Here is a 13,089-nt window from a genome sequence, read left to right on the forward strand (position 1 = left end):
GATAATGCGTCGCGGAGGTGCTTGGGACCCAGAACAATAACTTCAGTTTTATCTGAGTTTAACATCAGAAAATTACAGGTCATCCAGATTTTAATATCCTGAAGGCACATTTGAAGTTTAGCTAACTGATTAGTTTCATCCGGCTTGATCGATAGATATAATTGAGTATCATCTGCATAACAATGACAGTTTATGGAGTGTTTCTTGATAATATTGCCTAAAGGAAGCACATATAAAGTGAACAGGATTGGACCGAGCACAGCTCCTTGAGGGACTCCATGACTAACTTTGGTGTGCGTGGAGGATTCATCGTTAACATGTACAAACTGAGATCTATCTGATAAATAAGATTTAAACCAACTTAGAGCAGTTTGATGACTGCTTTCTCAAGAATCTCAGAGAGAAATGGAAGGTTAGATATAGCTCTATAGTTGGCTAAAATATCTGGATCAAGGTGGGGCTTTTTCAGAGGAGGTTTAATTACAGCTACTTTAAAGTACTGTGGAACATAGCCTGTTAATAAAGACATATTGGTTATATCTAGTAGCAAAGTGTTGACTAAGGGTAAAACTTCTTTAAGCAGCCTAGTCGGGATGGGGTCTAAGAGGCAGGTTGATGGTTTAGATGAAGAAATTAAATTGAACTTAAATTATTAAATCAACTGAATTGATAAGGATCAGTTGAAGCGGTCAAAACATATATCTGGTTTTACAACGGTTTTTAAGGTTCCTGAGTTTAGAGATAAGTCAGTGCCAGGTAAAGGCAGGTCTTGGTCAATTTTGTTTCTAATAGTTATAATTTTATCATTGAAGAATCTCATAAAGTTGTTTCTAATAAGAGCTATGGGAATACTTGGCTCAATAGAGCTGTGACCTTCCGTGAGCCTGGCTACAGTGTTGAAAAGAAACCTGGGGTTGTTCTTATTTTCCTCTATTAATAACGAGTAGTACGCTGCTCTGGCACTACGGAGGGCCTTCCTATAAGTTTTAGGACTATCTTGCCAAATTAAACAAGAATTTTCCAGTTTGGTGGAACGCCAAATCTTCTCAAGTTGCCGCAATATTTGCTTTAATTTGCGAGTTTCAGTGTTATCCCATGGAGCTAACTGTCTTGGTTTTACTATCTTCTTTTTGAGAGGGGCAACAGAGTCATTAGCAGCAAGCCTGCTGCACTATCAACAAAATGATCGATTTGGGGACTGAAATTAGCATAGGAGTCCTCCGTTACTTTGTGACTTGGTAATGAATTAAATGCTGATGAAATCACATCCTTAAATTTAGCTACAGCACTATCAGATAGACATCTTGTATAGAGGTTTTTGCCTAATGGAGTGTCGTTCAGCAGTATAAACTCAAAAGTTATCAAACAGTGGTCAGATGAAAAGGGATTCTGTGGGAACACTATTAAATGTTCAATTTCTACAACATATACCAGAACAAGATTGAGGGTGTGGTTAAAACGGTGAGTCAGTTTATGAACACTTTGAGAGAAGCCAATAGGACTAGGAATAATCATACATGTAATATAACCATAAATAATAAGTTATATGAATAAATGAAATTGGGGCCGTTTTGGCTGATACCAAGTTGCAGTATTGAGATGAATACCAGTGTACTATAAGCCTGTGGTTTCCAACCTTTTTGGCTTGTGACCCCATTCAAATGTATGTGTATTTGCAGCCACAGGTCACATAAGAGTTGTTAAATTAGGCGAAAAGGATTATAGGATTATTTCCTACTACGACTGATTTGGTCCGAATGTTTTTAAAGGCCTGATCATTTAAATGGATTCAGTAATTGAAAAAATGCATGGTTTGCATTCCTATTCTGTCAGTCATTTCACGACCCACATGAGATAAATTATGGGAACCACTGCTATTAACCGTTCTTCATTGGGATGGCCTTATTAATCAAAGGTGCACACTGCAAAGGGACTGTAACTCAATATCAATTACTTTATCTTCAGTAATTTTGTGATTATGCCGCACACAGCCCTATTTGCTTTAAACATGTCTGTCACAATCACTTTTGTGCAACAACAGTAAAAAAACTACTTTAAAAGTAGTATCCTATAAAAACCATGGATTAAGTAATCACCTTATTCCCAGGTACAAGTAGAGAATCATTGAGTTATTTTCTTTGACATATTATCAGGGGAGAGCGCGAACGCAGTCCCCCACTACCAGAAATTATGCAGTCGAGATTCCCACATTTGGGGAATTCGCAGAGGTCAGCTCAGCCGGAGTGCAATGGCCAAGCCTCACCCTGGGTGAACCACCTTCTTGATCATGGTGTCTCCCCTGCCAGGTAAGTATGAGTTGTACAACTCAGAGACGGGGGAGTCTTTCCCAGAAACACCATGCTGACTGATGATGCTGACAATTTGGAAATGTCCAAAACCACTGACTACAAGGGGGTGAGACTCTCCAGGAATTCCATACAAAAGAAACAGGTTGGCACTAAGGGTGACAAAGATAATTTACATTTGACTTGGGAAGAACTGGGACATCCCATCATGCACTGCTGTATTTTCATATCAAAAGCTAATCTAAAATCACCAGTTGTATTTATGTTACTCCAAAATAAAACAACCAAATGAGTAACAGCCCAAATGCAAGTATTAATAAACCTGAAAGCATACTGTAATCAAAAGTTGTTTTATCCACAATCGAAATTCAGAAGAAAGAATAGAAACACTCGTGTTCCCTTACATTACAACCATCACTTCCTGTTTCTTTGTTTACAACTGGTGGTCAACTGTCATTCTGGCCACTGCAGTGTCACCTACTGGTCTGAACTGTGAACACCACCATTTATTTAACATTGATCTGTGTGCTTCTCTGTAAGCAATTACAGAGACACAAAGGAATCATTTAGATCAGTGGTTCTCAACCGGTGGGGCGCGGACTCTCTCCCGGGGGGGCGCGAGTAGACTACAGGATGGGAGGGGGAAAAAACTGTGCTCAACCACGGGAGCTGCCGTGAGCCCCTCTCCCTTCCAAAAGCACTCACAGTCAGCAGTAGCCTCGCGCAGCTGGCACAGCCTGCAGTCAGAGCAGAGGGAAGACACACACCCCTCCGCGTACAGGCTAGCTAGGGTGACCAGACGTCCCCGATTTTGGCAACGTGTCCCCGGCTGGATCTGTCCCCGGTTTTTACTGTGACTGACAGACCCGAAATTGGAATGAAAGAAAGAAAATATTGACAAAACGTAGCCGCCCGCAGGCTGAAAGCAGCCAGAGCAAGCGGTGCTCAGAGAGGTTTTAGAAGCCGTGTTTTACGATGCTAAAACCACTGATTATTTACATTGAGTCTGGTGGGTGTAGCCAACGCAATTTCGCGGACTTTTAAGATTTAAAAAGGATCTTAATCTTCAACAGAAAGGTCCGTAGAAATCCTTTCCATAATGTTGTCAGACACTTAGAATATTAATCTGAGTCTGTTAGCGGCAAGACGAGCACTTTTATGAACGTAAACACAAGCTGGACAATTATCCTATTAACTCACGCTGCAGCTTGTTTCTCTGCTGCCGACTGCAGCGATCTCGTTTAATACTGGATCAATGTCCAAGGAAAATATGTCCTCAATAGTTTTCATTGTATCTGATTCTCAAGGAGCTGTTGCAGAAACAAGCCTTAAGCAATAAAGCAAAAGCTGTCAGTAGTTCAGTAAACATTACAACATTATGAAATATTGAGACTTTCTATCTTGAAATATTAGGACTTTCTATTTTGAAATATTAAGACTTTCTATCTTGAAATATTAGGACTTTTTATCTTGAAGTATTAGGATTTTTTTCTTGAAATACTAGGACTTTCTATCTTGAAACATTCCCCTCCCCTCTGAGGTGTAGTGGAGTGGAGTAGGAAGTAGCAGCAGTGGTGGGTCTAGGTCTTGTATCCCCGTTTCAAGTTTTACAAAAGTAAAAACATTACTTATTTTGGAGGTTAATACGCTTCTGAGCTGAAAATGTCCCCGGATTTTCAGCGTCTGAGCACCTGTCAGCAATGAGAAAACAATTTGCGACGTACTTTAAAGAGGATTATCGATCTTTTGCGTGGGTTCGAGATCCGTTTGTGTGCACAGCAAACGAGCTATCAATTGATATGCAGGAACAGCTTATTGAGCTGAAGAGTGACAGTCGACTGAAGGAACTCTTTAGCTCCTGCCCTCTTTCGTCATTCTGGGCATCATTGAGGCAGGAATAGGCTGAACTCTGTGACGTCGCCTTGAAGATTCTCCTTCCTTTCGCGTCAACATATTTGTGTGATGCAGGATTCTCAAAAATGACTGCACTCAAAACTAAATACCGTAATCGTGCACAAATCAAGGATGATTTGAGGCTATGTTTATCAAACATTGAGCCAAGAATTGAGGATCTTTGCAAAGCAAAGCAGGCTCAGGTCTCACATTCACCAACCTGCAAGCTTCTTTAAAAACTGCAGATGATGCCTACTATTAGACCTAGTGATAATAACAATAATAATGCATAAATTAATATCAGAGGTCTGGTGCCAATTCCAAATTATAGCAATAGCCTAGTAATGATAATAGGCCTACTGATAATGATGATAATAATAATAATAATAATAATAACAATAATAAAGCATGTAACCTCATATAAATATATAGCAATAGCCTAGTAATGATGAAAGGCCTAGTACTACTCATAATAATACTAATAATAATACTAATAATAATAATATCTGCAAGCTCACATTAGAAGTCTGGTACTACTGCCAATTATAAAAGCCTAGTAATGATAATAGGCATACCTACCGCTACTGATGATGAAAATAATATTAATAATAATAATGTGGGCCTAAAAATGATAGCCTATCTGTCTGTCTATCTATCTATCTATCTATCTATCTATCTATCTATCTATCGTTCGTGGTGTGGAGGGCGTAGGGCACTAGGGCCCCAACTGCAATGAACCAGCTTTGGGGGGGCCCAGCTTGCAAAAGGTTGAGAACCCCTGATTTAGATAACTGAAAATACAGTGCACACATATTGACAGAATTTGTCTCTTTTGTCACCAGAAAGCACACTGGAGGGCAACAGAAATCATGCAGAGATTATTTTCACTTTTGGGGGAATGAGCTGGCCTAATAATCAGATTGAACTGAGAGGTCATTTCTAAATTACAGTGTAATTATGCTATACAACACAATCAGTAAAGACATGTTTTACGATCTACCAAGACAAAAAAATGTTTCACATTTTTCTCACATGTGGAGAGAACAGTAAACCATTGTCTCACGGTGGTTTGCAGCCTCCTGCTCTTAAAAACTGCAATTATAGACATTGTAGAAAAGTGAAAACACACCATATACATAAAAAAAGATATATAAACAAGTGTATAAGATTGAACTATACATTAATTACAACGACACACTACCCGTAAATAATATATGTAATAAATGAAACTTGTGACTGTAATACCATGAATGAATTCATATTAAACATTTAGAGGGGGGTGCACCGTTCCTGGAGGTACTGCAATACCAGGTCGATGCGTGGAGTGGACGGAGCAAGCCCCTATTCCATCTCCCAGTTCCAAAAATCAATTTAATATATGGTCCCCGGGTAGGGGACGTATCAGATATTAAACTGATAAGAACAGATACTACACTTGATCTTAGCCAAAAGGCCGAGAAGCGATGCCGTGAAAGCGTCCCCGGTAAAGGCCTGATTCGCCGCAAGGTTACTCTAACTGACGGTCTAAAATTTGAAGTTACAGTTTTGGGACAGTCGGGGAAATAAGAGTAAAGTATAACCAACGACAGTTAAAGAAAACGTCAAAAAAACGCTACCAGCGTGTTTTTAAAGAAAGAAATGTAACAAATGTGGCTCGCCGACTCTTCCTGGTCACGTGGTGTCTTATAAACCAATAGGAAATTATAAGAGAGGTTCACAATAAATAAAGACGCTACAGTACTTACAACTGTGTGTATTCTTTCAAAATGTTAACATGTAAAGGCTGATCATGACAAGAGTCCACTGCGGGTAAAAACATATTGGCCGTTTATGACATCGTGTCTCAGTTTTCAAAATCGACATAGGCCTTAACTGCTGTGACTTAGAAGTAAGACATCACAAAAACACAGAGCGAGCTACTGCGTGTTGTTAGTGTTTTTTGTGCGAAGAGGTATGTTTAACAATATTATCGGAGTAAAAAGCGAATTCGGTCCCGCTGAATTTGAAGCGAAAGAAAGCGGAATGAAGCAGAATTAGCAAAGCAGTTTGCAACACAAACAAACATGACCTTGGCGCCATCTGGTGGAGAACAGCATTCACTACGCCAGCTAGGCGCTACCATAGACTGTATTCTATATTGATTAATATGAACGATTATGGCGCTACCCACAACAGTCTAATTTACTATGGTGGAGACCCTTTGTCCAACGTAAATGCAGAGGGTCAGAATACGAAACCGTGAATTATTTTCTAGATTAGGTCACGGTAAAATTGGTGAGTCTGATGCAATTAATTGAAAGCCGTTGAAACTTCGAAACTGACGAAAGCCATACATCACCTAGTTGGCAGATTTGTGGATGTTAGTTGTGTCCCTGATGTTAAAGTATAGCCTATTGTTTATGTGACGAAACATGCGATAACTTTACAATTTCTTTTACTATCGCTTTATTTCCAAATTCATAACAGTTACAAGAGGACAAGCATAAAATAAAAATCTATGCCAAGTGGAAAACAATGAAGCCACCTACATAGGCCTACAATATGAGACCACATAAGAGTAGGCTACTATTAAAAAAAATGGAAGGGGATCTGATATAATCTAATCTTAATCTTACACCACAATAAAACGAAAACTAAAATGACCTTTGGCATATTTAATACTATAACGTGATCAACATTCCATCATATAAACTCCACGTCGTGGCATAAAGTATGGCATCACGTTTATTATTCACCAAAAGGCTTCTTTCTTTGAATGAACGTAAACCTTACACGGTTCGTAGGAATCAGCCTACGGTAGCGAGGCTATCAATAGCAATGTTAGCTGTAATAATTTGGGTACACCGGCTTGTCACTGTGTCTAAAGTTACAATTTCCACCGTTAAACGGTGTGCCGGTGAACACAACCGGTGCAGGTCGGTATAGTAAGCGGCCGGCGCCAGGAGTACGATTTATGTCGCTGTACAACAGCGGCATCTGCGATACACCAGCGGCAAAAGCTGCTGTAGGGGGCAGCCGCCATGCAGGGGAGCGGCTTATTAGCCACTTTTCAATCTCAACGTTACGGCATTTAATGAAAAAAGCTAGGCTAACTATGTAATTGACTAATCATAACAAACATTGAATGGAGGTTTAAGGAATGGCAAAAGTAAAGTAAACATACTTTGGGGACTCTAAAAATTAGGCTGCGGCCCATTAAACTGGGAAGGACATTCTATTTACGTCATTATGCTATCGTTAGCCTACGTCAATTAACGTTGGCCGAAAGTCATGGCTGTATCACATTAAACTGTAACTAATGTAAACTGTAACTGTTTTTAAAAGATTTCAAGGCAGCAAACTCACCTGGACGAACATGTGTCACTGATGTCTAAAAACTCATCCAGCAATTCCAAAGTTATTTCCAAAGTCATTTCAAGGTCATTCCTGCTTCCGTCACCTGCGTATTCCACAAAAGGTCCAAATAAACATACTACAGAGTTATATATTTACTAATATATTCAAGCTACCATTATCTGTATCGAGCACTTGTAACGACAAGCGAAGAACTCGAGTAAAAATGTGTTAATTAGCTAGCTAGCGGTAGTCGTCGGATTACACCACCTGCGCCACGCCGCCGGTGTCCCTTCGATATTTTGCTACCTATCGAAATGTGACACCGTTCTGCACATGCGTGGAAGCCATGATAGGGGACATTGGTCTCAAAATTAAAATACACTGCAAGTTGAATCTTAAATAAGGGAATAATATATTAAATGCCTATATTCTTACCGTAAACTTACTCCTGTCTGTAATCAAAAACATATGTCATAATACTTACAGAACTAGGCCTACACAAAAAACACAATGTAGCATTTTTCAACGAGGCAGCATAAATCGTCACAGCACTGGTTTGCAAATTAACCGGAACCTGTGGGCAAGGACAACAAATTGGATTTATAATTGCCTGTGTTTTGTTTTTGAGTTATTCTTGGTTAGTTTAATTCTTTAAAAATGACTAATAATAATAATACAAATAATAATAATATTAAAAATAAAAATAAAAATATTAATAATAATAAAAACATTTTCAAGCAATCTTTAATAATGTGGTTAAACACAAATTTTGTAGAGCAAAATGAAAAATTATGACCACAATAAACTGATAAAAGTCAGTAGCCTTTACATAAACCTGTTTGTTGCTTAATGTCCTCATCCTAAATAAGATATAAGCTACAGTACACTAATTTATTGACTGGACTACTTGTGAGTTGGTCGAGGTGATGAGCCATAAACAATAACATGACTATTGTCCAACAATGAACCTGCCCTACATGTCTGTTTTATAACTCTTCTTCAATCAAATTGTTGGATTGCACTGGCCAAAGAAATCTCTGACTAGTCAGGATGTATTGCATTTTGTTTTTACATCAAACTTGGATGAAAGGCATGTATTGACAGGAAATATAGGAGTGATCAAATATTGTATTTGTATTTAAAACATCTGTCTATATGAGTCTTCAGAACTATTATCCCAGCACAATCAAGTCACCAGCCCAGAACCACTATAAGATGCATTGAAATACATTTGAAAACTTTATAAAAAAAGAAAATAAAACGGAACATTGCAATTGCAAGAGCCTCTGAATAAAGACATTTAAAGTTTAAAGGTTTTGATTGAACCAATAGGAAACGGACCACTTTAAAGACACATAAGTCACACTAACTCCACATTTTGCTTTCTAATTGTTGGCTGCATGTTTAGCCAGGTAATCACCCGTTAAGCCTCTGTTATTAAAGGAGGTCAAAAGGAGAAGGAAAAACCGGATGGACAGGATAGAGTGCAGCCATTCACAACACAAGTGGAGCACCACTCAAGGAGGACGAGTAGGACTTCTTGTTCTTTTCTTTTCTGATCATTTAGAAAAGGTAACAAAGGTAAGAAAATTGCTGCAAGTAACTGGATTAATATCTAAGATGTAGTAATCAAAAGATTGGCAGTGCATATATTAAAATACTTTGGTAAACATGATTTTGATCCTCTTGCAACCTTTTCTTTTGCATCCCATACAGCATTTATGAAAATATTTCTTCAGCTTTTTAAAATATGCATGCATGTTACAATGTTACACGCCACAGGCCTATATGTTTCTGTTTCCACAGCATGTCCAAGGCAGGAGCGAGGACACCCTCTACAACTTCTGTCGACTCAGCCACAACAGATGGGTAAGTTTGGAAGGCGTGTGATTCTCACAGCCTTTGTGCAGTTTTCTGATTGTGATAGACAAGCCAATGTTGTGGAGAGGCAGCTCTCTTTTACATAGCAGCATTAGTTGACCTGCCACCAAATATAAAACTCAGGGGAAAAAACGTGCAATAGTACAATGCTAACTATGCTGATGTGTGTAGTGTGGTTGAGACATTTTCACTGTATAATCAAGGTGTCTTTAAATCTTGGTTGACATTTAAACACAAGCAATTGCCCTTTCTCCTATTTATTGGTGGATTTATTGTTTCCATGCAGTAGTAAAGATGGTTCCCGATCGAGTTCAGTCTCAGAAGCACCCAAGAAATCATCAAAGAAGTCCAAGAAAACCACAGAGAGCATGATCAAAGTCTACAACTCTGTGCTCAACAGTGTTTTTGGGGCGGTAAGTAGCCGACACCCACGTATTGGGATTTGAATCTGTAGAGTTTAACTGGATGTGTTATGGTACTCTGTCTCTAGTGCAAGACACTTACATGGTTTAAGTAATAGCTTTCTACTTTCAACACCAATTTCTTGATCACTGCCATCTTTAGACACACTTCTATTCAATTACTTTGTTTGTTTGTTTTGGTTTCCTCAGTGACAACTTAAGGCAACTTGAAATAAAAGCCATGGACTGAGAAAGGCTTGGGGATTTCTTAAAAAATCAAAAATGTATGTGATTAAGAGAGAAAGGGATGGATCTCCACAATACAGCGGATACTCATGAGAAGGCACTGTGGGTCAGACATTAAAACATCAGAGTCATAAGTGAGGTGGAGGAAGTCAGGCAGCGCGATAACAGTTTTGTGCCTGATCTTTCTCGAGCCGTTACCACTAAGCCTGACATGTCTACAGTATTAGCGGCTCATTGGTTGAGACTTACTGCCACGCTTTATTAGGATTACTCAAATGATGAGCACTGCCAAACACTTGATTCACCTTGAAAACACTTACCTTTTCCATTGTACATATAATGAAAACTGATTTACAAACAGGGTCCCACCTGAGCCATGTCCTGTATGTCTTTTGTCATTTCATTATTTCCATATCTGACATTAGTGCATAATCATAGTGCACATGCTTATGAATTGCAAAGTACTTACACATCTTTGACATTAAACACAACACAGGAATTTAATCAAAAGTTGATACTTTGGTAGAATTTGCACATCTTTTTTGTGATCAAATCATTATTTATATTTGTATTTGCACTTCCTAGCTCTAAAAACAGATTAACATTTTAAACATGTGTTTTACTGTTTCTGCAGGAGAGGGAATTAGCTCAGGCTGAGTTGGACGGTAAGTGTCCACGTTATAGTAGATTGCACATTTGTTACAATTGTTAACATGTTAATAATTCCATCTTAAATGGCATATATATATATATATATACAGCATATAAACCACATCTGGAACTGTTGTAATCTCTTTGTGATCCCTGACCTTTTCCCACAGAGTTACATGAGGCCTTCAAAGAGTTTGACTACGACCAAGATGGATACTTGAACTACAAGGATGTGGCTGAATGCATGAGGACAATGGGATACATGCCCACAGAAATGGAGCTGCTGGAGATAGTACAGCAGATAAAGATGAGAAGTAAGCTGATAGAAGACCCTTAAAAAATAGAATACAGGGATACATTTTCTTTAAATTTGCATGTCTCCTCTCCACAGTGGGCGGGTTAATGGACTTTGAAGACTTTACTGAGCTAATGGGGCCCAGGATGATGGGAGAGACTGCGGACATGCTTGGACTCAAAGAGCTTCAGTCGGCCTTTGTACAGGTCAGTCAACTGATAATAAAACAATAGAAAGGGTCCGTCGGATGAATTTTATTAACATGAGCCGATATATGCGACCTAACAAAGAACTTCAGTCAGGTTGTACAGATCTCAGTGAATATATGTTTAAAAAACGAGGGGCCCATTTTGTAAAAAGAGAGATTTCCATGTTATTTTTTTAAAATTATAAAGCAGGTCGAGGTGCTTTGTAAATACTGTAGTGTAAAATATTAAAACGCTTAGTCTGGGCTCCCAGATAGCTCAGTTGGTAGAGCAGGCGCCGGTATATAGAGGTTTACGCCTAGACGCAGCAGGCCAGGGTTCGACTCCGACCTGCAGCCCTTTGCTGCATGTCATTCCCCCTTCTCTCCTTTCATATCTTCATCTGTCCTGTCGACAATAAAGATTAAAGAATAAAAATTAATCTTTAAAAAACAAAAACAACTCTCAAACTGTACCTTAAAACAAACCGTCAGGACTTCTGGGTTGTGATGTCACAACTATACTATGTATAGGTAGAAGGTGCCGCTTCAGTGCTCTTACAGCCATTCCCTGGCTGCAATGGTTCTGCACCGAGAGCGCAGATGTGAATGAACCCAAAATGCTGACTAAACAGAGCAGACTGGGCTTTTTTTGGCAAGGAGGGTTAAAAGGACTGTAATCACTGTATTTGGAAAAAAAGTGGTTTGGGATTGCCTCCACATGGCTCTCACAAACCGTTCCCCAACTCGTCAAATACCGACGCTTTGTCACAGCCGTCTGCGTCTGATGCACAAGGCACTCACATGCACTCACATGCACTCACATGCACTCACCTGCACTCACATGCACTCACATGCATGTGAAACGAAGAACAGAGAAGCTTAGAGTACAACACAGAGAGAGAGAGAGAGTTTGACTTCTCAGGACGCCATTACTTCACTATATCTTTACATAGAAATATTTGATTAATTTAACAATAATGTTCTAAACATCAAGTGCAGTCCCTTCAACGAGACAGGCGCTTAAACAGAATGTTTCAGACAGAGGGGTAATACAGGTACTGTATATTCAGTCAAAATAATGTTTTCTTATGAATATAAAACACGTTCTATAGTAAAAACCTAAACTACAAGTATGAACCAGAAAATGAGTATTATATGGGGCCTTTAATAATTGGACACATTTTAACAAATGGAATTCTACGAGCTGTTTTCTTGCATTTTGACAACTCTGAAAGTTGTCAACCAATATCCATCACTTTGTTTTTAAAAGTTTGACCTTGATGGAGATGGAAAGATCAACCAAGATGAGATGAAAGAGGCAATCAAGTCGATGCTGGGGGAAAAGCTGAAGAAAGGGGAACTGGAGGAGATCTTAAAGGAGCTGGACATTAACGCAGATGGAAGCATTGACTTTGAAGGTGAGAATAAGAAATTCAGGAACATTTATACATTTGACTTGAACATCATTGGCACTTAAGTGTTAACTGGACTTGCTCTGTTTTGTCTTCTTTCTCCTTTCAGAGTTTGTGATGATGCTCTCCATTCGCTAGCTGCTATAAGGACGCTTCTGAATCATTCTTTAAAACCCAATATTGACAATATTTATAAAGTAGGCAAAGACATCTACAAAAATGTGTGTGTGCCTAACTGTAATAATTACATGAATGATGAATTTTTGGGAAAGATGCTGTGTGGCTCTTGTGTAGTATCAAATATGGTGCATGCTCTCAACAGTTATTTCGAAAGATACATGAATGTTTTTCAGTACTATAACATGTAAATAAGACTGATGTTTCACTATTTTACTAAAGCAATAAAAATGTTTTTTAAAACGTGCCTCTTAATTAAACTACATAAGACTGTAATAAATAATATAATAAGTAATTAATGGAC

General features: G+C 38.7%; 1 protein-coding gene and 2 non-coding genes across 4 annotated transcripts; 1 reads left to right on the forward strand and 2 right to left on the reverse strand.

Annotated features, from left to right (window-relative positions):
• Window positions 1–2,150: 2,150 nt before the first annotated feature.
• LOC117935254 lies at window positions 2,151–2,314 on the reverse strand. The gene has a single exon (XR_004654705.1). It is a non-coding gene; the product is annotated as a U1 spliceosomal RNA (small nuclear RNA).
• A 3,159-nt stretch (window positions 2,315–5,473) lies between these two features.
• LOC117935275 lies at window positions 5,474–5,664 on the reverse strand. The gene has a single exon (XR_004654725.1). It is a non-coding gene; the product is annotated as a U2 spliceosomal RNA (small nuclear RNA).
• Window positions 5,665–8,912: 3,248 nt separating this feature from the next.
• si:cabz01076231.1 (calcium-binding protein 2) lies at window positions 8,913–13,023 on the forward strand. 2 transcript variants are annotated; one of them, XM_034901166.1, is made up of 8 exons: window positions 8,913–9,116; window positions 9,342–9,404; window positions 9,703–9,829; window positions 10,698–10,728; window positions 10,885–11,028; window positions 11,106–11,215; window positions 12,467–12,614; window positions 12,718–13,023. In XM_034901166.1, the coding sequence occupies exons 2-8, from the start codon at window positions 9,343–9,345 to the stop codon at window positions 12,744–12,746; spliced, it is 651 nt and encodes a 216-aa protein (XP_034757057.1). In that variant the 5' UTR covers window positions 8,913–9,116; window position 9,342; the 3' UTR covers window positions 12,747–13,023. The 2 variants fall into 2 exon arrangements, with proteins under 2 accessions (XP_034757057.1, XP_034757058.1); XM_034901167.1 differs by having other exon boundaries at window positions 8,988–9,107.
• The last annotated feature ends 66 nt before the right edge of the window (window positions 13,024–13,089 follow it).

The sequence above is a fragment of the Etheostoma cragini genome, chromosome 19 (genome assembly GCF_013103735.1).
Source record: "Etheostoma cragini isolate CJK2018 chromosome 19, CSU_Ecrag_1.0, whole genome shotgun sequence".
NCBI lineage: Eukaryota > Metazoa > Chordata > Actinopteri > Perciformes > Percidae > Etheostoma > Etheostoma cragini.